The sequence below is a fragment of the Dysidea avara genome, chromosome 2, assembly GCF_963678975.1.
Source record: "Dysidea avara chromosome 2, odDysAvar1.4, whole genome shotgun sequence".
NCBI classification, from domain to species: Eukaryota; Metazoa; Porifera; class Demospongiae; order Dictyoceratida; family Dysideidae; genus Dysidea; species Dysidea avara.
This window is the reverse complement of record NC_089273.1, coordinates 38099002-38123002: the sequence shown is the minus strand read 5'-3', so window position 1 is coordinate 38123002 and position 24001 is coordinate 38099002. Positions and strand designations below refer to the sequence as shown.

Below are 24001 nucleotides of genomic sequence, written 5' to 3'. Positions count from 1 at the left end.
TAGGATTCGGCACCAAATTCACCTTAATTGTCGTAATTAAATTTTTTGCCATTAACCTACCATCACAGCCATTTCTTGGCCGCCACCTTGGATTTCACTTCTTTTTTCACCTTGGGGGCTGCACTCTTTTTTTACAGCTTGGCTGTTTTGGTTTAAATATAGAAACAAATCATCTTGTAGAGAGTCCAGCTACAAAGAAATCACCATGTAGAGAGTTCAGCTGCATACAAATCACCCTGTAGAGAGTTCAGCTAGAGACAAATCATCCTGTAGAGAGTTCAGCTAGAAACAAATCACCCTGAAAAGAGTTCAGCTACAAACAATGAGAGTTTCAGCTACAGTTTAGTTATGTAAGAGGTCATCTTATTAACTACAGTATATGATATCCTCATTCGATGGTAAATATACAAATATTTCATCAGACAAAAGCTATACATACAATTACAACCGTTCTTCCACAATTCCTTACAAGTTAAAAGGAAGCAGCATCAAAGCCATATGGCCAGCTTTGTGACTTGCAATACAAAAAGAAGTGAGCTGATATCTCTAGTGTAACTTGATTGTAGCTGAACTCTCTACAGGATGGTTTCTTTGTAGCTGATCTCTCTACAGGGTGACTTGTTTCTAGCTGATCTCTGGATGACTTGTTTCTAGCTGATCTTTCTACACGGTGACTTGTTTCTAGTTGAACTCTCTAGAAGGTTATTTGTTTTTAATTGAACTCTCTACAAGACGGTTTCTTTATAGCTGATCTCTCTACAGGGTGACTTGTTTCTAGCTAATCTCTGGATGACTTGTTTCTAGCTGATCTCTCTACATGGTGACTTGTTTCTAGCTGAACTCTCTATAGGGTTTTCTGTTTGTAATTGGTCTCTCTACAGGGTGACTTGTTTCTAGCTGATCACTGGATGACTTGTTTCTAGCTGATCTCTCTACACGGTAATTTGTTTCTAGCTGAACTCTCTATAGGGATTTCTGTTTGCGATTGAGCTCTCTACAAGATGGTTTCTTTGTAGCTGATCTCTTTACAGGGTGACTTGTTTCTAGCTGAACTTTCTATAGGGTTTTCTGTTTGCAATTGAACTCTCTACAGGTGGGTTTCTTTGTAGCTGATCTCTCTACAGGGTGACTTGTTTCTAGCTGATCTCTCTACACGGTGACTTGTTTCTAGCTGAACTCTCAATAGGTTTATCTGTTTGTAATTGAAATCTCTACAGGATGGTTTCCTTGTAGCTGCTCTCTCTACGGGGTGACTTGTTTCTAGCTGATCTCTCTACAGGGTGAGCTTGTTTCTGGCTGAACTTTCTACAGATGATTTGTTTGTAGCTGAACTCTCTACATGGTGGTTTCTTCTAGTTGATCTCTCTACAGGGTGATCTGTTCGTAGCTGAACTTTCTACAAGGTGATTTGTTTGCAGCTGAACTCTTTGTACGATGGCTTCTTTGTAGCTGAGCTCTGTACAAGGTAACTTCTTCTAGCTGATCTCTCTATAGGGTGACTTGTTTGTAGCTGAACTATCTGCAGGGTGATTTGTTTGTAGTTGAACTCTCTACAAGGTGATCTAGCTGATCTCTCTACAGGATGACTTTTTCTAGCTGAACTCCCTACAGGGTGATTTGTTCATAGCTGCACTCTCTACAGGGTGATATGTTTGCATCTGAACTCTCTACATGGTGGTTTCTTTGTAACCAAACTCTCTGTAAGGTGATGTCTTGTAGCTGATCTCTCTACTGGATGTCTAATTGTTTCTAGCTGATCTCTCTATAGAGTTATAACTTTCTCTATAGAGTTATAACATGTTTGTATAGCTGAACTCTTTATAGAGTAGTTTTTTTTTGATTGGTTGCTGAATTCTCCAGTTACACGGTAACTTGTTTGTACTACAGAGTGACATGCTTGTAGCTGATCTAGATGAACTCTCTACTGGGTAGCTTTTTTGTAGTTGAACCCTTTATGCATTGACTTGTTTGTAGCTGAATTCTCTACAGAGTGACTTGTTGTCTGTACAAGGTGATTTGTTTATAGCTGAATTCTCTTCAGTACGACTTATAATGTTCTGAATTTCTACAGCAATATATTTGTAGCTGAACTCGCTACAGAGTGACTTGCTTGTAGCTGAATTGTCTATAAGATTAACTGCTTGTAGCTGAACTCCCTACAGAATAACTTGCAATGTCATATAATTCTATAATGGGGTAAGTTATAAACGTAGCTGAATGCTCTATTAGGGTGACTGTTCTATTAGAGTATCTCGATCTCGCATATGCTACACGTAGTTGGCTTTGGAATCATAACTCAGTGGTTTGTAATCCGATTCTTCTGTACTACTGCAAGGACTTTCTATGATAATTATTTCAGCTACACACCGATTTTCAGCTCACTGCTCTGAGCGGTATTCCTGGTAGGCGTGAAAATTAAGTTTTTTATTCATAAAAATCGATCGCTTAATTGTGACACAGATTGGGTTTTGTATCATATCTCAATGGCCTTTAACTGGATTCCTTTCTAACTACAAAAAGGTACCTTACGATAGTTACTCCATCTACATAGCAATTTGCAGCTTAATCTTTCAAGCGGTTTACCCTGTGGGCGTGACAGATCTTCGACCTTATTTTACGCAAATAATCGGTAATAACTCTGTGAATGTCCATCGGATTCCTACAAACTTGGTACTGAGATTCGCCGTAATGAGCCCTGTAAGGGTGCCATATTTCAGCTCGATTAGAGCACGAATTCGTGTTTTACGGCGGATTTTGCAAAGTGTGCGAAAAGAAGCAGAAGAAAAACGAAGAAAAAACCCAAACTTTGACCGCTCGTAATTCGGAAATGTCTAGAGCGATTGTCTTCAAATTTGGAATGTGGACTCCCCTACCTATCCGGAACTTCTGTAGCAACTTTGGTTTCAATCGGATAAGGAATGACGGAGCTAAAAAGGTGTGAAAATCGCCTTTACTTTCTTCCTGTAAATATACTCACGGTGTGGCGTGCCGGCTTCTTGGCCGGCTTGATATGGGAATTGAAGTGCCCACTGTTACCATAGGTGTACAATGTTATTCATAAGATGACATTTTAAATGTCGTAACTAGGTTGTTATTATGTTACTATTGTAACCAGTAACAAACAGTTTAATTTCCAAACTTCCATACCTCATTTTAAGCCACATGGTGTCTTGATATATACCACTTTCACACCTCACTTCAAAGGGAAGAGAAGGTGTATAAGTGGTATATCAGTGCTTAGGAATGTATTGAGAAATTGAGGTAGTATATGCAAGTTATATCCCTCCCAGGAGTGATATAACTTGTACATACTACCTCCTATTCTTATTAATGCATTCCAAGCATTCTCAGAAATCATTCGATTTCTTTGATGAAACTGTGTGATCTCCTCTACTTTAATATAGCGACACTTCACAGGATTGATAGTGGGTTTTAATTTTGTACAGTGAGCCAAAGCATAGGTCATGGACTTGGGGAAGAAGATAGTTCGTTGTTTTACTGAACGAAGGAGGTCACAGGTTAGTTTATATTGACCATGTTGCATTCAATAGTCACGGCGATGTCCAGACACTAGGCATAGAGCTTAATTTATTTGGCCATTACTGTTAATAGCATTCACTACTTTAGTTTATTCATGGCTAGTAAAAGTAAGTACTTTTAATTGTCTTTATATGTGACTGTCCCTGGGAAAACCGTTCTTATCACCCATTTAAAAGTATCGAGAAACGTCGGTTTTAAATATTCAGGGTGTTGTAGCTGCGGGCCAATCGTGGTAGCTACGCATACCAAATTTTCACACGTTTCACAACAATTTCTTACCTTCCTGATCATCCACTGAAGAAGTAGTCAACAGCTAAGTTTCCCGAAATTTTAGATAGTTTTTAAACCGAGGTTGTCTGTATCAGGCGAGCTCTAGAAGAGTGGTAGGCGGGGGCCCTGGAAGGCGGGCAAGATTGTGTTCAAAAATTGAAAAGAAACCTACTGGGATGAATTAAGCCAAGTTATAGGCCATTCAGGGCTCAGAACTGGCTAAAATGAAAGGACATTTACAGCACAGGTCATTGTCCAACACCACGGTGCTGTACAGCCACACAGAGCCATCACATGGTTGGCCAGGGCTCCATCAAGACCCCAGACCACTCGTACAGCTCGCCACTGTGCTCTAAAAAAGCAGCCAGCAAAAGCAGACCACTTTACTCTGGTCGACTGTGGCAGTGAAACTTGATAGTGCATTCATTAAGCTTTGTGTTTGTGTGAAAAAATCAAACTTCCTGTCTTGGGCGATAAGAACGGTTTTTGTAGATCTAACCATACATCTGGGCACATTGGCCAATTTTATTTTTTATAGCTACAATGAAGCACTGAGTGGTTATCTACCTTGTGTGAAAATTTTGTGATGATACGTTGAAGCATTCCAAAGATATGGCCAATTTACTGTCTAATACATTACAAACTAACTTTTCATTATCAGTTCATAGAACTGAGTAGTGATCAGATGTGACAAATTGATGACAAATCACTTTGTTGACAAAGATCACCATTCTTACAATCTAAAATTATTGAAAAGAGATCCTTGAGAGTTTAATCATGTGTTCTTTGTGCTTTTTCTCAATTAAATCACTTGTAATATTGTGTAAAGACACGAAAATGTTGAATGAACAAATCACCCAATTTGTAAGTTAATTGTTGTCCCACGCATTGTGAAACTACTACATGGTCTGATATAATTCAGTATAGTAGAGCTGCTAAGTACTTTCTTTGTGCACTTTGTGATAAAAGTATGAAACTTGGTACATAGTTTGCATGTACCATAAAGGTCACTTTAAGATCGGGAGCCACCTCAGATTTGACCTTTTGTGACCTCTAGAGGTCAATTAAGTATTAAAAATGCCTAATTTCTACCTTTTGACCATTTCTACAATGAATAAATATCAAGTGTTGGGTATCAAATGAAAGCTGAATATTCAAGGAGTAAAATGAGACTGGAATTATGTCTGTACCATGTTCTGTTACAAAGATATACATTAAACATTGTCCCTGGAGACTCTTTTACTGCTGTATGTTAGGTCTATTTGGGAGGGAAATTTTCAGCTTTACATTGAATCCCTTGCAAAGATCACTCCCTGGATGTTTGCACTAGACCACATTCATTACTCCAGGTGGCTACCTGTACATATTCGTGACATGATGGCACTTTCTGAAAAGCATCCAGATATTGTGGCAGAATTTCATGCAGGAAAATTCGTCATCCACAAAACTAGCAACAAGTTTTCAGCAATGGCTATTGACCAGTACCATGAGCAAAATAATGCTACAGTCAAAGAGTCAGGAGGAGCAATTGGATTGACAACTGATCCCTTAGCTTTGAGGCGTTGGATGGTAGCTGGACCTGAAGTTGCAAGAATTGTAGTAGAATTTGAGGAGTATGCGAACATAGCACAGGAAGATGGCAAACACTTACATCATGAACAGTATTGTAGTGTTCAGCACACATTTCAGAAAGATGTAAATTCTTTAATTGCAGTGTTCGAAGAGTTTGGAAATCCATTTCTTGAGAAAGGTCAAGATTTATTGGTCCTTGATACAAGAGATATTATGGATAATTCTGTTGAAAAAACAGTCCAGGAAATTGAAGCGATTGGTGAGGATCAGTACAAAAGGTTTATTGAAGAACGACTTGAGAAATGTGAAAAACCCATCACAGAGCCAATCATCAAAAATAAGTTGTCTTTATTTAGCAAACCAACAATCAAACATCATCCTACAAGACAGCAGAATCAAATCACAGCACTAAAGAATGACTGTAGTCTTTTTTCTAGACTATATATAAATCTTGTCAAATCAGAGATGGGGATTTGGATACATTCTTTGCCCATGAAAATCAGGCCACTCCACCATCATTGTCATTGGGAGGAAAAATTAGACCTAGTGCAAAGTCAGATCTCCTCCATTGTCTTGAACTGTGTGAAAAACAGTTGTTACATGCACCTAACGTTGATGCCATAATTCTTGATGGTGCTGCTGTTGTTCACATGCTTCATCCTGGAACGGCAAGAACTTTTCAAGATTATGCAGACACAGTGTTTGGTTCATATATATTGTTTCAGTTACAGAATGCCAATAGAGTTGACATTGTTTGGGATGTGTATATGGAAAATAGTTAGAAAGCAACAACAAGGGAGAAGAGAGGAAAAGGCGTATGAAGAAGAGTTGCTTCTACTACAGTAATTCCACCTAAATGGAAAGATTTCTTACACTTGGATGAAAATAAAACTGAACGTTTCAGGTTTCTTTCTCACCAGGTAATAAAGATCCCAATTGTAGATGGTAAGAGTATATATGCAACTGACAGAACCAATGTATTATGCTCACTGGCTGATGCTGATCTAGATAATGTGGTTCCCTGTTCCCGAGAAGAAGCAGACACACGTGTATTCCTCCGTGCATCTGATGCTGTAAATAAAGGATATAGAAAGTTATCTGTGAGGACTGTAGACACTGACATAGTAATACTAGCGATTTCTATATTTAATGTGATAAACCTTGAGGAGTTGTGGCTGGCCTTTGGAACTGGATATAATTTTAGGTATATACCTATCCATGAAGTAGTTGACTAGTTGTTACCATGGATCCTAGAATTTGTGCTACTCTCCCAATGTTTCATACATTTACAGGATGCAATACTGTCTCATCATTTTGTGGTAGGGGCAAGAAGACAGCTTGGAATACATGGAAAGTTTATCATGAGGTCATCGAGGCTTTTGAAGAGTTTCCATTGATGCAAACTGAGATCAGTGATGTGGTAATGGAAACATTGGAACGGTTTGTTGTGCTGCTATATGATTGTACAAGTGATATCATGACTGTTAATGATAGTAGGAAATACTTGTTCACACAGTCTTGAGAACCTGCCACCAACTTGTGAAGTACTCAAACAACATATTAAACGAGCTAGATACCAGTCTATTTGCTGGAAAAGGGCCTTAACTCCTATGCAGGAACTTCCTAACCCTGCAAATTGGGGGTGGAGAAAGACTAGTACAGGCTGGGAACCTCTTTGGAGCACAATTTCAGAAGCATCCATAGCATGCCATGAACTAATCCATTGTGGTTGTAAAAAAGGATGTACCAGACAGTGTGTGTCAAGGCTGCACTTAAGTGCACTGCTCTATGCTTCTGCCAGGGAGAATGTCACTATGATTTATAAATGTAAACTATTGTCTGTGAACTTTCTATTGTTTAATTGAAATTACCATTGTTGTACAAATTTATATACATGTAATCAGGTAAATAATAGCATAAAATTACAATAGAATACAGTACAGACATGATTCTAGTCTCACTGTACTCCTTGAATATTCAGCTTTCATTTGACACCCAACACTTTATATTTATTTATTGAAAAAGTGGTCAAAAGGTAGAAATAAGGCATTTTTAACTTAATTGACCTCTAGAGGTCACAAAAGGTCAAATCTGAGGTGGCTCCCGATCTTAAAATGACCTTTAGGGTATATACAAGCTGTGTACCAAGTTTCATGCTTTTATCACAAAGCGCACAAACCTTCCTGTTTTTAAGACTTAGCAGCTCTACTAGTATATCTCCTAGATAAAAGAAGCTATGGGTATGAAATTTCACAGAAAGAAGGCTTAATAGTTGCTTTATCAGAATATGCAAAAAAATTAATTTTAAAAAAATCACTGAAATTTTCAATTGAGAATTCCCACAAATTTTGCATGTGCCCAGATGTATGGTTTTCCAAAATAGGGTCACATATTAGTTGTAACATGGGCACTTGTGATTTGTCTGAAATATACACACTCGCACTTGGGCTGCGCCTTGTGCTTGTGCATATATTTCGGGCAAATCACTTGTGTCCATGTTACAACTACTACATTATATATATTTTGTATAATTACTGATAAAATTAGTTAAAGTATATTAAAAATCTGCTTTATATCTTGATTATGATTATAATTAAATCTTTTTCATGTGGCAAATAATTAAAGATAGGTTTAAAAAGCTCCAGGGGTATACAATTACAAAAAGAATTTATATCTAATTCAAAACAGCCTAGCTGTAAAAAAAAGAGTGCGCCCCCAAAAGACTATCTTTTTTCGCCATAGTCTTTTGGGGGGGCCACACTCTATTTTTTACAGCTTGAGGGTTTTGGATTAAATGTCTTTTACTGAGAGTTTGACAAAATCACTGCAAGCTAGGGAACTGGATATAATTAAAGCTGTCCAACATGTTTCCGTTCTGAAACGATACTCACTCAGACATTGAAACACAATTCAAAATTTTGTTTACAAATGCATTCAAATGTGCTGAGAAGTATAATAATCCAGTTTCTATTCTCATTCACTAACTGCCCTGAGGTATTTAGGCGTTGTTCCATCTTGTTTCTCTTCTTCACAAAAGGCTACAGATAATGAAATAATAGCTTTCTTTGATGATGATGTGGATGCTGCTTCCACTGCTCATGCAGAACTTCAACTTTGGCATGCATATTGTGAAGATAAAGAACTTCCTTACACACTACCATCCTCCATTCAGCATACAAGTGCAATGATGTTTCCAAACATCAGGAGAATATTGATTCACACTATGGTACTGCCAGTAACATAACGTGAGGCAGAAAGATCATTTAGCACCCCACGTATGATTAAGAAATACCTTTGTACCACAATGAACCAAAATATGCTTAATGGATTGGCACTATTGAACATACACAACTCCACAGGCTATACTCCATCAGCAGCTGAAGTTAGAGATGAATTTCTAAAACAGAATCGCCATTTAATGGAGAGTACATCCCTTTAAAATGACATTGTAACTGCACTTGTTAGCTAACTAAGACAAGACTTTGGAAAAGCTACCTATTCCAAAAATTATTATATTAAATTTCACTTTACAATAGTCTAGAAGATCCATTATTAAATGATTTAAATACTAGCTAGCTAGCTTCTTATTTCAGTTAGATTGTACAAGTTAGTGGCTAAAATGCTACTAAATTCACTGTCATAGCTTCTAATTTTCAAATATTTTCTGGGAGGCATGCCCCTAGACCCCCTAAAATAAGCATGCTGAAAGTGCTTTGCACATTTACTTGTGATATAGATACATATTTCCAAATTATGCATATAGACCAATAAGGCAGTGATATATTGTCAGTAGGTAATCAAAGTTATTTTCAACAGCAATATATTCTTACTGATGGAAACCCTATAATTAGCTAGATATACCGCTGAAAAATGACTCCCTTAATTAAGTGAATGTGGACAAAGTGATAATTGAAAAATGTGACCGGATCTTGGAAAACCTACCTTTTGGGCACAAGCAAACAATTTGGGAAAACTCCATTGAAAATTTCAACAATTTTTTCAATACAAATTTTTTTTGCACATTTGGATAAAGCAACTATTAAACCTTCTTGCTGTGAAGTTTCGCACCCATAGCTTCTTTTTCTTAGGAGATGTGGATGATTATATCAGATTATGTAGTAATTTCACATGCGTGAGACAACAATTAACTTACAAATTGGATGATTTGTTCAGGTGCTGGAATGGCTAAAACTTAGTCTTAGACAATAATACATGGGATTTAATTGCAGAAATGTACCAAGAATACTTCATTAAACTATCAGAAATGTCTTTTAAAGTATTCTAGATGGTAAAAATGGAATTGCTAGTAAACAAAGTGATCTGTCACCATTTGTCACCCTTAATCACTCACAGAACTCAATACATTACCATAAAAGTTAGTTTGTAATGCACAGGAGAGAAAATTGGCCATATCTCAGGAATGCTTAAAGATATTAAGCTGAAATTTTGACACAAGATAGATGAGTAAGTACCCAGTACCTTATTTAAGCTATAAAACAGAAAATTGACGAATGTGCCAAAAAGGTAGGTTTTCCAAGATCAGGTCACAAATTGCAAGTTAAAAGCAATGATACAAGTGAGGTCATGTACATCTGCGACTATACTAGTGTACATTAAATTTCCACTTCAGTCCAATACAACCTGTAAAATAGTATACACTACAGAAAAATTGATTAACTTTCAAGTGCTTTCCAAGTCATCAGAAAAGAATTTTGTCATAGAAAATGCTATGGCAATGCAATTTTCAGTATTTATTAAATCTAATCAAAAACAGCCAAGCTGTAAAAAAAGGTGCGGCCCCCAAAAAGGCCATGGTGAAAAAACATGTGAAATCCAAGGTGGCGGCCAAGACATGGCTGTGATGGTAGGTTAATGGTAAAAATATTAATAACGACAATTCAGGTGAATTTGGTGCCAAGACCAAGCGGCACAAAATTCATCTGAATTGTCTTTATTAAAATTTTTATCATTAACCTACCATCACAGCCATTTCTTGGCCGCCACCTTAGATTTCACCTCTTTTTTCATCATGGCCTTTTTGGGGGCCGCACCTTTTTTTACAGCTTGACTGTTTTTGATTAGATATCACTTCTTTTTGTATTTGTATACTGCAAAGCCGGCCAATGGCTGGCTTTGGGGGTTTTTAACCCATGTGTTTTTTCTTTACCACAGGAAGAAGAAAAGAACTTAAAGAAGATTTTTAATACTTCAATTATTTTTGATTTTATTAATAATTATACAAATTATATACATATATTTATTACATGCCCATTATTCCCCACAGGATATTATTTTGCAGCTGATCTCTCCACTGGGTGACTTGAAATGTAGCTGAACTATCTATAAGGTGACCTCTTCTAGCTGATCTCTCTACAGGGTGATTTGTTTCTAGATGAACTCTCTACAGGTGATTTGTTTGCAGCTAAACTCTCTACATGGTGGTTTCTTTGTAGCTGAACTCTCTACATGATGGTTTCTTTGTAGCTGAACTCTCTACAAGGTGACTTCTTCTAGCTGAACTCTCTACAGGGTGATGTTTTTGTAGCTGAACTCTCTACAGGGTGATTTGTTTGCAGCTGAACTCTCTACATGATGGTTTCTTTGTAACTGAACACTCTACAAGGTGACTTCTTCTAGCTGGTCTTTCTACAGGGTGCTTTCTTTGTAGCTGAACTCTCTATTATGATGGTTTCTTTGTAGCTGAACTCTCTACAAGGTGACTTCTTCTAGCTGAACTCTCTACAGGGTGATTTCTTTGTAGCTGAACTCTATATGATGGTTTCTTTGTAGCTGAACTCTCTACAAGGTGACTTCTTCTAGCTGATCCCTCTACAGGGGGATTTGTTTGTAGCTGAACTCTCAACAAGTGATTTATTTGCAGCTGACCTCTTTATGTGGTGGTTTCTTTGTAGCTGAACTCACTATAAGATGACCTCTTCTAGCTCATCTCTCTCCAGGGTGATGTGTTTCTAGCTGAACTCTCTACTGGTGATTTGTTGCAGTTAAACTCTCTACATAGTGGTTTCTTTGTAGCTGAACTCTTTACAAGGTGACTTCTTCTAGCTGAACTCTCTACAAGGTGATTTCTTTGTAGCTGAACTTTCTACATGATGGTTTCTTTGTAGCTGAACTCTCTACAAGGTGACCTCTTCTAGCTGATCCTTCTACAGGGCGATTTGTTTGTAGTTGAATTCTCTACATGGTGATTTGTTTGAGGCTGAACTCTCTACATGGCGGTTTCTTTGTAGTTGAACTCTCTACAAGGTAACTTCTTCTAGCTGATCCCTCTACAGGGCAATTTGTTTGTAGTTGAATTCTCTACACGGTGATTTGTTTGAGGCTGAACTCTCTACATGGCGGTTTCTTTGTAGCTGAACTCTCTACAAGGTAACTTCTTCTAGCTTATCTCTCTACAGGGTGATTTTTTCTAGCTGAACTCTCTACAGGTTATTTGTTTGCAGCTAAACTCTCTACATGGTGATTTCGTTGTAGCTGAACTCTCTACATGATGGTTTCTTTGTAGCTGAACTCTCTAAAAGGTGACTTCTTCTAGCTGAACTCTCTACAGGGTGATCTTTTTGTAGCTGAACTCTCTACAGTGTGTTTTGTTTGCAGCTGAACTCTCTACATGATGGTTTCTTTGTAGCTGAACTCTCTACAAGGTGACCTCTTCTAGCTGATCTCTCTACAGGGTGATTTGTTTATAGCTGTGTGAACTCTCTACAGGTGATGTGTTTGTAGCTGAACTGTCTACATGGTGGTTTCTTTGTACCTGAACTCTCTACCAGGTGACTTGTTTCTAGCTGATCCCTCTACAAGGTGACTTCCTCGAGCTGATCTCTCTACATGTTGATTTGTTTGTAGCTGAACTCTCTACAGGGTGATTTGTTTGCAGCTGAACTCTCTACAGGGTGATTTGTTTGTAGCTGAACCCTCTACAGGATGGTTTCTTTTTTTACTAAACTTTCTACAAGGCAACTTTTTCTAGCTGATTTCTGTACAAGGGGACTTCCTCTAGCTGATCTCTCTATAGGGTGACTTGTATCTAGCTGAACTATCTACAGGATGATCTGTTCATAGTTGAACTCTCTACAGGTTAATTTGTTTGTAGCTTAAACCTCTTGTTTCAAACTGATCTCACTGTAGCATAACTTCTTTGTAGCTTAACTCTCTACAGAGTGATTTTTTTGTAGCTGAACTGTATATAGGGTGATTTGTTTGTACCTGAACTTTCTACAGTGTAATTTGTTTATAGCTGAATGCTCTGCAGGGTGATTTGTTTGTAGTTGATCTCTCTACAGGGTTTCTTTGCAGCTGAGTTCTCTACAGGGTGACTTCTTCTAGCTGAACTCTCTGTTGTTTCTAGCTGATCTCTCTACAGAGTAACTTGTTTGTATAGCTGAATTCTTTACAGAGTAGTATTTTGGTTGCTGAACTCTCTACACTGTGACTTGTTTGTAGCAAAATTCTTTACAGAGTGACTTGGTGGTAGCTGAATTCTCTAATGAGTGACTTATTTGTAGCTGATTTCTCTACAGAGTGACTTACTTGTAGCTGAACACAGTATAAACTATAAAGTGACTTGTCTGTATCTGAACTCTCTTCAGGGTTACTTGTTTGCAGGTGATCTCTATAGGGTAACTTGTTTGTATAGATGAACTCTTTACAGAATAGTTTCTTTGTAGCTGAACTCTCTCCACAGTGACTTGTTTGTAGCTGAATTCTCTAGAGAGTGTAGCCGAACTCTCTACAGGGTGCATGACTTGTTTATAGCTGAACTCTCTTCAGTGTGACTTGCAATGTTATGAATCACTACAGCGATATATTTGTAGCTGAACTCTCTATAGGGTGACTTGCTTCTTGCTGAACTGTCTATAAGATTAACTGTTTGTAGCTGAACTCCCTACAGAATATGGTAATAGAATTCTATAATGGAGTAAATAAATTAGCTGAATGCTCTACTGTTCTATTAGAATATCTCCATCTCGCATTTGCTACACGGAGTTGGCTTTCGAATCATAACTCAGTGGTTTGTAATCCAATTCTTCTATACTGCTGCAAGGACTTTCAATGAAGATTATTCCAGCTATACACCGATTTTCAGCTCATTGCTCTAAGCGGTTTTGCCTAGTAGGCGTGAAAACTAATACTTTTTTATTCATAAAAATCGATCGCGTAATTGTGACACGGGTTGGGTTTTGTGTCATATCTCCGTGGTCTTTATCTCGATTCCTTTCAAACCACCAAAAGGCACTCCTACGATGGTTACTCCATCTACATAGAAATTTTCAACTCATTCCATGAAGCGGTTTACCCTGTAGGCGTGGCAACAAATCGATCTTGTTTTACGCGAATAATCAGTCATAACTCCTGAATCATTCATTCTGAATCATAACTCCTTTGTACTTCCCTTCTGTGTGCCAAATTTCAAGGCGATCGGATTACGCGTTTGCGTTTTATAGCAATTTTTGCAAGTGTGCGAAAAGACGAAGAAGAAAAGAAAAAACGAAACTGTGGCCACTCGTATCTCGGAAATGGCTTGAGTGATTTCCTTCAACTTTGGAATGTAGACTCCCCTAGCTGGCGCGCAACTCTGCAGCAAATTTGGTTCCAATCGGATGAGGTATCACCGAGATACAAATATGTGAAAATGACGTTTTCTTTCTTCCTGTCAATATACTCACGGTGTGGCGCGCCGGCTTATTGGGCCGCACGACACACTATCGTGTGTCTTGATATTTAATTAGCTATATGGTACAAGTTAATATGTGACTGGGCCTGCAAAAAGATGATGGTTATGTATGCTCATGATTTTTGCCTATTTTTTCAAACTTTCATTACTCATAACGTTTTTTGCCATTATGCTATGGCAACGCAATTTTCAGCTCTTAGTACACATTTGATTGGCTTTAGGATGCAAGTTACAGAATGTAAATATTTCGTTCCAATACTGAGATATGACCTGTAAAGTAATGGGATGTAGTTTGTGCCCACATGCCCTCTTTTTGTAGGCACAGTCACATATTGTATTTCAATACTGAGATATGAGTGATAGTGTGGCAGGGTGTAGTTTATGTCCACATTCCCTCTTTTTGCAATCCTGCACTGTGAAAAAAGAGGAATATAAGATGGTATATCTAATGGCTTAAACTATACAAATAATCTCAGTATATAGTCTTGCATTATACTAATATCTTATACTTTAGTATAAACTCCATCCTATATTATGGGAAACAGATTATACTTTAGTTTAATACACATTCTTTATATGGCTTTGCCTACTCAACTAAATGTGATAACTTTTTAGCTTCACCATCTCATTATTCATGGACTTTTGTTTATACAGACAGCACGTGACTTAAGCTTTTTTTTACTGTATCAAACAAAGTCATGATGATTTTACAATAAGTGCACATGCACTGCTATTAATCACTATATTGCTAGCTAGCTTTGTTGTGATAATTTCATACGCACACATTTTCATATGGCAAAGCATATAATACCAGAAAAATTAATTATTAAATCAATTCTTTCTAAGAGTCATACAATTCCAGATTTTCTTGTACACCTGCAAAAATTCGTAGTAATGTTTGTTTAAAATTGAAGGGTAAGTGGTGCGCGCATGCGGATCAGATAATCTGCGTAGCCAGGCCATTTTCTTTCTTTTGTGTGGGGAGGGGGGGGGGGGGGGGGGGGGGGAAGAAAAGGGTCTGATGAACATAGTATAGCATCGTTGTTGGGCTATCTCGAGATTGTGGGGATTCTACTGCGCAGCTTCCGGAATGTTGATTGGTACGAATGACGTGTTTGCTAATATTGGCGTCATTTGCATCCTGTTACCATAGCTACTACTGAAATATCTATGGTAACAGGACGTAAATGCAGCAGATCACGTCATTTGCACCAAACAACAATCCGGAAGCTGCGCAGTAGAATCCCCACAATCTCGGGATAGCCCAACGACGATGCGATACTATGTTCACCAGACCCTTTTCTTTCCCGCCCCCACACAAAAGAAAGGAAATGGTCTGGCTACGCTAGACTACGTATCATATGCAATTAAGTCGCCATTTTTGTCGCTATTGTTGTGTCAGAGGTTGTAAATGCTGAAATGTGAATGATAATGACGTTGTATCTCGCGGAGAGAGTGTGCGCGATCGGCGCCATCGTCCAATGAACCATGCTCCGCACGGTGATAGTTATGGACCACAACTGTACATCCCTGCTGGCAGTCTGTAGTGGCGAAGTGGCGTGGTGGACAATTCCTACGATGGCAGTGATCAAAAACATCTCTAGATGAGTAAGTAGTAGACTAAAATGATAGCTTGTACGATAGGTTTAGCCGTATTAAATTGCTTATTGTGTATGACAATGGCCTGCAAATGATTCAACTTTGGTGTTGCTATGTACGTATTACATGTTTTATAACCTGTTATGATTATCTCAGCTAATGGTAGATGATGAGTGGACACAGTTCATCAGCCATAAACGGTAAGAGTATGCATTGTCTGCTCTTATGATTTTGTATATTATCTCTTCAAATGTACAGTTACTTTTCAGACCTCTTAGTTCTCCAGGTTGTCAGTGTACGACATCTGCAGTGTTAATTTCCTTCAATGACAGCTGCTTCCTTTTAAAGAATCTGGTAGCGACCATATGTGGACAGTTTTGTTCTTTTTTCACTGAGTTGTTAAACCTTATCTTCTAATTACTTACAGCTGTAAGAGCATTAAGCCTGATTGTGTTTTTATTCATTCTCTTTTCAAAAGGGTAGGAATTACATACTTAGTCTCAGCTCTAGGAGATTCTTCTTATTGCTAACATCTGTAAGTAAGTACACTGAGAGTGTCAAGTATACAATTTATATTTACCTTCGTTTAGGTTTGTGGGAAACTGGTCTCATTTCTTCTGGGAACCGGTCTCATTTCTTCATGTTTTCCTGTATTTATCAACAGCTGATGGCTGTTACCTCATGTACGTTTGGCAATGTAAATGAGTTGAGTGCTTTCAAGAACCTGTTCCATCTTGTTTGTCCTTATTTCACTTACCATGCTCGTATTGCTAACAAAAGTAAGTTTACTGAGAGCATGCAAATTATAGTATATTTAGTCTTGTACTTCGTGATTACAAGATTCTTGGACTTGGTTAGCAAAGTATCAGATGCTTCTTGTGAGCTTACGTACTAGACATAAAAATGGCCACATGGTAGGAGTATTTTTGTGAGTTTTTGGTATGGGCAAAAGTCAGACGAAGATTTTTGAATGGTTATATCTCAGCCAAGAGTGAATATGTGACCGGATCTTGGAAAACCTACCTTTTGGGCACAAGCTAACTTTTTGGGAAAACTCAAATGAAAATTTCAACAATATTTTTTAAATTAATTTTTTTGCAGATTTGGATAAAACAACTATTAAACCTTCTTGCTGTGAAGTTTCACACCCATAGTTTCTTTTTCCAAGGAGATATGGATGATTATATCAGACCATGTAGTAATTTCACATGCGTGGGACAACAAGTAACTTACAAATTGGGTGATTTGTTCAGCTACTGGAATGGCAAAAACTTAGTCTTAGACAATGAAACATGGCATTTAATTGCAGAAAAGTACCAAGAATACTTCATTAAACTATCAGAAATGTCTTTTAAAGTATTTTAGATGGTAAGAATGGAATTATTAGTAAACAAAATGATTTGTCACCATTTGTCACCCTTAATCACCCACAGAACTCACCATAAAAGTTAGTTTGTAATGTACAGGACAGAAAATCGGCCATATCTCAGGAATGCTTAAAGATATTAAGCTGAAATTTTAACACAAGATAGATGAGCACCTAGTACCTCATTTAAGCTATAAAACAGAAAATTGACCCATGTGCCAAAAGGGTAGGTTTTCCAAGATCAGGTCACATATATCAAACTCTAATTAGCAGGTATGCTTATACATTAGCCAAAGAATAGGGATTTAACATAAATCAATGCTTGAATGTACTTATTTTAACACTTGATAACCATACCTACTAGTTACAGCTTGATATCATTGTTCTTGACTGAAATATGACAGTTCAAAAATCTTTGTATGATATTAGCCCAACAAAGTCACATACTAAGTGGCAGTTTTATGTCTAGTTAGACTCACTGATAACAACTGTAAGTACACCAAGTAATCCAGATTATGAATTATTTTTACCTCCATTTAGGGCTGTGAGACCTGGTCTTATCAGACTTGTCTTAGTTCTACATGGATTGTCAGTCTCAACTGTAAGTACAATGATTGTTCAGTATATGCATTATATTTACCATCTTTAATAGAGTTGTGGGACCTAGCTGCCATTCTACATAGGTTTCCAGACAAGGTCTCAGGCTTTATGAGATTCTTATTGTTACAAACTGTAAGTCCAACGATTGTCCAGAATACACACTATATTTACCATCTTTGTATTGGAGCTGTGGGACTGTTCTACCAGACGACTAACAGATTGTCACAGAGTTCTACAAGGTGATGTAATTTGTAATGGAACTCGTGAATTGTATTTACTTTCTTACCTGCTGCAGTTGGATAAAGACTGATAAATGACGAAATTGATTTGATACTGTCATGGCTGGCCAAGGAGACATTGATTTACTAGCTGTACCTGTTGTGGTTTTAACATATTTACACAATTAAATTCATTACAAATATAATTATAGAAATTATTTAATGAAGGTAGCCACAGATTATAGGAAAGTAAAAAAGTACAGTAGTATAGTAGCCAATATATGGTTGAAATAGGCTTAGTATAGTCTGATAATACACTGCACTATACTAGTGATTTAATCTCTAATAACTGTCTTAAGTGTATTCAATAAGCTTGTTATAGTGATGTCCTAATCTAATAATATATGCTGTACTATTTCATTCCAATACTAACATAATAAGACTGTCATAGACCTTATTATTGTGAGTATTTTTCACAGTGCTGGTCACATTTAGCCATTATTGAGTTTAAAGGCTTCAAACAGGCATTTTGTTCATCAGTCAGTAGAGCATTCCACTGCATCATCCTTAAGCAACCTGTTGGAACATCCAAATGTTCCTAAAGGCTCTTTTGTGATTTATTATATCCAACCAATACTGCCAAGGTGTTGTGAAATTATTGTGAATCTGGTTTCTGGTCAATGTTTATTGTGTAATGATGTGAAAACTTCTATGATTCATAACTATATAGAACTCAATAGTCTATGATGAGTAATTAATACTTATGATTATGACAAGAAAACCAAAACGTGCATATTTTTTATCTTTGAACAGCATTCACACAAAATATGTTATAAAATCAGAAGTACTAGTATATATCACATTATAAATTAAATAATACTGTTCAGCAACCTAGCAATTTAGCATCTGTGTGTTTTCAGCTAAAACAATGTTTATGCATGCATGTGTGTAAGTCACCAATACCTAAGTGGGTTAAACCTAGATTTTTGGTGCTTTTTGTTAAGTTCCCTAATTTCTTCCTTCTCTCTTCGAATCCTTAAGCTTTCTGGATTATGTTTAGCTTTTTCCAATATTTCAGCTTCTTGTTTGGCAAGTTCATAAATTTTAATACGTTGCAGGAAACCAGGGTTAGCTTGTTGTTTTTCAGCTTCTATTAACAAGCTCATATGCTGGACTTGTGTAAGTGGACTTTGTTTTAATGCAATTTTATCTAACCGTTGTAAACCTCGTTGAAGTTCTTCTACTTTAAAGACGACATCATTCTCAACAGTTTGAAGATAATAATTTATTTGTTGTACCATGTTTCTTTGCTTTTCAATATCTACAGAATAAGTAAAATCTTTGTTAGTTGCAATTTCAGCTTCTCGTTGTTGAAGAACTATTTCTTCTTGTCTCAGTTCCTCTAACTTAGCACAACCAGCCCTAATTTGTTGTTGTAGAGCTTGAACAGTAGTTTCAAGCTGTTTTCGTTCTCTCAATACTTCCATTGTTAAGTAAAGACTCACTCCTATTTTACTATAAAATGCTTTGAAAAATTTTTTTAGAAAAAGAAAGCCCATTTTCCAGAACATTTCATCAAAATTTTCTTCTTCATTCTCATCTTCATCTGAAATCTTTATGTGTTTATTGCAAGCAAATAAAGCAGAATTATTAAATTTGTAATATGTTGAGCATTCAATTTTAGCCTCTTCAATAGCAGCAATTACAGGAGGATCCTGGCCATCAGCAAATGTTACCATAATGAATATATTCAGGTATACATCACTGCCAAATACAGATAAAATAGAGTGATAAACATAATTTTGTTGTGCAGTCAGCCGTGCAAGGGAAGCTTGGGTCACGAATCCAATTCCATCAAGATGATCAAGTCCGTTTTCACCTTGAACAGAAAAGAAATTCTGTATTTGTTGTATAATTTGTTTGTTACGTTCTAAACCAGTAGTGTCTCCAAAGCCTGGAGTATCAATAATGGTTAATGTATATTCAAACTGTGATCCTTGAGATGGATATATTTTGTACACAGTAATTAACGCTGTCTGACTATGTGCTTGGCTTTTTGCTGAATCTTCTGCAATGAGAACTAGCCGAAAATCATCCTTCCACTTTACGCCAAATAAGTAATTGATCATTCCATTGATTAAAGTTGTTTTACCTGCGCCTGTAACTCCGACTACCATTAAGACCTTTTCGATTACTAGTTGGCCTGGTATTGGTGTTCCAATTACATATTTTGCCACTCCCTTATTCTGATTTACCATGATCATTTTCATGGGAAGTTTGTAAGCTGCAATTTTGCTTTGTGGATTAGAAAGAAGTGTAGATTCATTTTTCATTTTCAGTGCAAGTGAACTTGAAATGTTATCATTTTCAGCCTAAGCGAAAATAAAAGATTTCCACAATTATATGCACATGATAATATTTTAATTTAAGCCATAATAGGGCAATAGTACTGTACAGCTTAGCTCCAACGTAATGTTCTTCCACATTTTGTGTGCTTCTCACACGTCCATATCAAATTACACTGTCACCACGTAGAGTCTATATACATGTCACAGTGCAATTTACTTGAAGTATAATGTGAGAGGACACGATTCACCCTTATTTTGCATGCATTTTCTCATCTTTTGCTTGCATTTTTGACTTGAACAAATTTTGTCTTGGAGCTGAGCTGTACTGTACAGTGGCATAGTGCAAAAAAATTGAGCATTTTATGCACAATTATGAAACTTTAAGTGTGCTTCTGATCACATTAATTTTATTTACTGACAAGTGCCACTGCATATTTTGTCTTTGGCAATCTTTACAGTTGTTTTTACATTGAAAATATTTATCTATTTGAGACAATATTTTACACTTTTAAACCATGCTTTCAAATTAAAGGTGTTGTTCAAGCCGAACAACCATTGTGTGGGGAGTAAATTAGCTCTGGACTGTTAACTTTATTGAATTTCATGGAATATCATTCTCAAGGCAAAACTAAATATAATTTCCTTTCTTTTTCAATGCAACAAAAGTAGTATATATCCCAAATTTCGCTGCTACTCATGATTTTCCCTGTTTTTTGATATTTATCTCAAATTTCACTGCTTTCCAATTGGCTGTCTAGCAACGGTTGTTTGAGTCTGATTGCTATGGCTCAAATAGACAACCAAATCCAAATATCCTATAGCAATCACTGTTAGGCAACCATTATAGCATGGTTGCTTAGTGACTGTTGCCACATAGACAATTTCTAAGGTAATATGCAATTTTTGGTAATAGCAACCACACCTTAGCAAAAGCTCTACTCCTTAGGACATACTCTAGCTAATAAAATCTAATCCAAAACAGCCAAGCTGTAAAAAAAGTGTGCGGCCCTCAAAAAGGGTATGGTGAAAAAAGATGTGATATCCAAGGTGGCAGCCAAGAAATGGCTGTGATGGTAGGTTAATGGTAAAAAATTTAATAACGACAATTCAGGTGAATTTTTGTGCCACTTGGTCTTGGTAAAAAATTCACCTAAATTGCCGTTAATAAAATTTTTACCATTAACCTACCATCACAGCCATTTCTTGGCCGCCACCTTGGATTTCACATCTTTTTTCACCATAGCCTTTTTGAGGGCCGCACACTTTTTTACAGCTTGGCTGTTTCGGATTAGATTTCACTTCTTTTTGTATTTGTATGGCCGGCTTTGGTACTTTTTAAACCTGTCTTTTTTTCTTTACCACAGGAAGAAGAATAGATGAAGCAGATGTACTTTAAATATTTCTGATTTTATCAGTAAATGTACAAATTATATATATAATACATATATTTATCACAGAACTCTCCATGGTGGTTTCTTTGCAACTGAACGCTCTACAAAGTGACTTCTTCTTGCTGCTCTCTCTACAGGGTGAATTGTTTGTAGCTGAACAATCTACAAGGTCACTTCTTCTAACTGATCTTTCTACAGGACAATTTGTTTGTGGCTGAATTTCTAAAGGGTGATTTCTTTGCAGCTGAACTATCTACATGGTGGTTTCTTTGTAATTGAACTCTCTACAAGGTAATTTCTTCTAGCTGATCTCTCTACAGAGAGATTTGTTTGTAGTGAACTCTCTACAGGTGATTTGTTTGCAGCTGAACTCTCTACATGATGGTTTCTTTGTAGCTGAACTCTCCACAAGGTAACTTCTTCTAGCTGATCTCTCTACAGGGAGATTTGTTTGTAGTGAACTCTCTACAGGTGATTTGTTTGCAGCTGAACTCTCTACATGATGGCTTCTTTGTAGCTGAACTCTCCACTAGGTAACTTCTTCTAGCTGATCTTTCTACAGGGTGATTTGTTTGTAGCTGAACTCTCTACAAGGAAACTTCTTCTAGCTGATCTCTCTACAGGGAGATTTGTTTGTAGTTGGACTCTATAAAGGTGATTTGTTTGCAGCTGAACTCTCTACATGATGGTTCTTTGTAGCTGGACTCTCTACAAGGAAACTTCTTCTAGCTGATATCTCTACGGGGAGATTTGTTTGTAGCTGAACTCTGTACAGTTTGATTTGTTTGCAGCTGAACTTTCTACATGCTTGTTTCTTTGTAGCTGAACTCTCTACAAGGTAACTTCTTCTAGTTGATCTCTCTACAGGATGACTTGTTTCTAGCTGAACTCTTGACAGGATGATCTGTTCATAGCTTAATTCTCTACATGGTAGTTTATTTGTAGCTAAACTCTTTACAAGGTGACTTCTTCTAGCTAATCTCTCTATAGGGTGATTTGTTTGTAGCTGAACTATCTGCAGGGTGATTTGAACTCTCTACAAGGTGATGTTTTCTAGTTGATCTCTCTACTCAGTCTGGATGGCTTGTTTCTAGCTGAATTCCAGTGTGATATAGATGAACTCTCTATTAGGTAGCTTTTTTGTAGCTACCTAATAACCATTGCAATTGCGATTTGGGTCGTTTTTCCAAAATCCAGTCACATATGTGTGTGTGTATCCATGTTAGCGCCCTCCCTTCTGAAATCCTAGATCCGCCCCTGTACAACATAATTATGTGGAAAGTTTTGTAATTGTATCACATTAATAGTTTTGATACAACATTCACAAGTGTTGGAGACAGGTATATAAGAAGTCCACAAAATAGAGTTGCTAAGAAACAAATTTTGATGAAATAGTTCACTTTGTAATTAAAGCACCAAATTTTCTCTGGAAGTTAAGTAAGGTATACTAAATGAATTGAGATTTGGTGCCACATCAAAATCATTGCCTTGGGCATGTTTGGAAGATTGCAAACTAGGTTATAAGCTCATTTATAGCTGGTTAAGAACAATACAAGTGCATTCAATATCTTTGTTTCTGCTTTAATAATATGAACTTTATTTCAAATTTACAGGTGCAATCCGAAAACTTTCAAAATGTGGTAAAATAAACTGTTTCTTAAATACTTCTAATGCAGTGAATAAAAGCACAAGCACAATCCAATATTGTACATCTATGGCATGACTCTCTGTCATTGACCTGGATGGTTACCTCACTTGATCAGTTTTTGGATATGACACTCCCTTGCTTGTCTATGCATATTCAAAGTTCCAGTATATTTACTATTAATTAATAACCAATTTACCGCTGTAGACACCATGTAACAGGACCTGCAAAAAGGGGTCTTATAGACTATTCAATTGCATAAACTTGATAATCCATAACTTGACCTGTGAGGATGACATCAGCCTGAAAATTGGTTACTGTACACTCCAAATATAGTGCTATTACTAAATATCAATATATAGCTTGCACATGATGAGTTATGACTCGTCAAACTTGGAAATTCAGAAAGGCTATAAGACTCCTTTTCACAGATCTGGTTATACATTAATATGTTGCATTTACTCTATAAATGTTCCCAGTGTTAATATTAAGGCAATCTGTGGCTTTCATTGTATCTTCTAGCAGCTAATGTGTTTAGTCTAAGATGGTCATGCTCCTACACAAATGGGAATAAGGATAAATGGATCTTCTCTCATGTACTAATTTGCATAATGTTATGTAATCGACAGATTTGTGATGGTGGTAATTGCCGTTCTGGTGGATACTTCAAAATGACTCTGGCATTATGAGTTAAAGGAAATGGTAAGAGATATATTAGACAGGTTTTAATGATTTCCTGGGTGGTTCCCTCTTCACACAT

At 36.9% G+C, this 24001-nt stretch overlaps 1 protein-coding gene and 2 long non-coding RNA genes across 4 annotated transcripts in view; 2 read left to right on the top strand and 1 right to left on the bottom strand.

Annotated features, from left to right (window-relative positions):
- Window positions 1-24001, top strand: part of LOC136247265 (uncharacterized) — a 41540-nt gene that overhangs the window by 9981 nt on the left and 7558 nt on the right. The window lies entirely within an intron of this gene.
- Window positions 15478-18096, top strand: LOC136247272 (uncharacterized). 2 transcript variants are annotated; one of them, XR_010697304.1, is made up of 10 exons: window positions 15478-15682; window positions 15830-15873; window positions 15932-16102; window positions 16152-16212; window positions 16264-16452; window positions 16514-17529; window positions 17580-17640; window positions 17692-17771; window positions 17827-17878; window positions 17935-18096. It is a non-coding gene; the product is annotated as an uncharacterized lncRNA (long non-coding RNA). The 2 variants fall into 2 exon arrangements; XR_010697303.1 differs by having other exon boundaries at window positions 17692-17878.
- LOC136247257 (uncharacterized) overlaps window positions 18652-24001 on the bottom strand; it is a 237281-nt gene continuing 231931 nt past the window's right edge. Inside the window, exon 7 of the mRNA XM_066038884.1 lies at window positions 18652-20229. Within this exon, the coding sequence (XP_065894956.1) occupies window positions 18811-20229 (1419 nt within the window). The 3' untranslated portion in view covers window positions 18652-18810. The remainder of the gene's footprint in view (window positions 20230-24001) is intronic.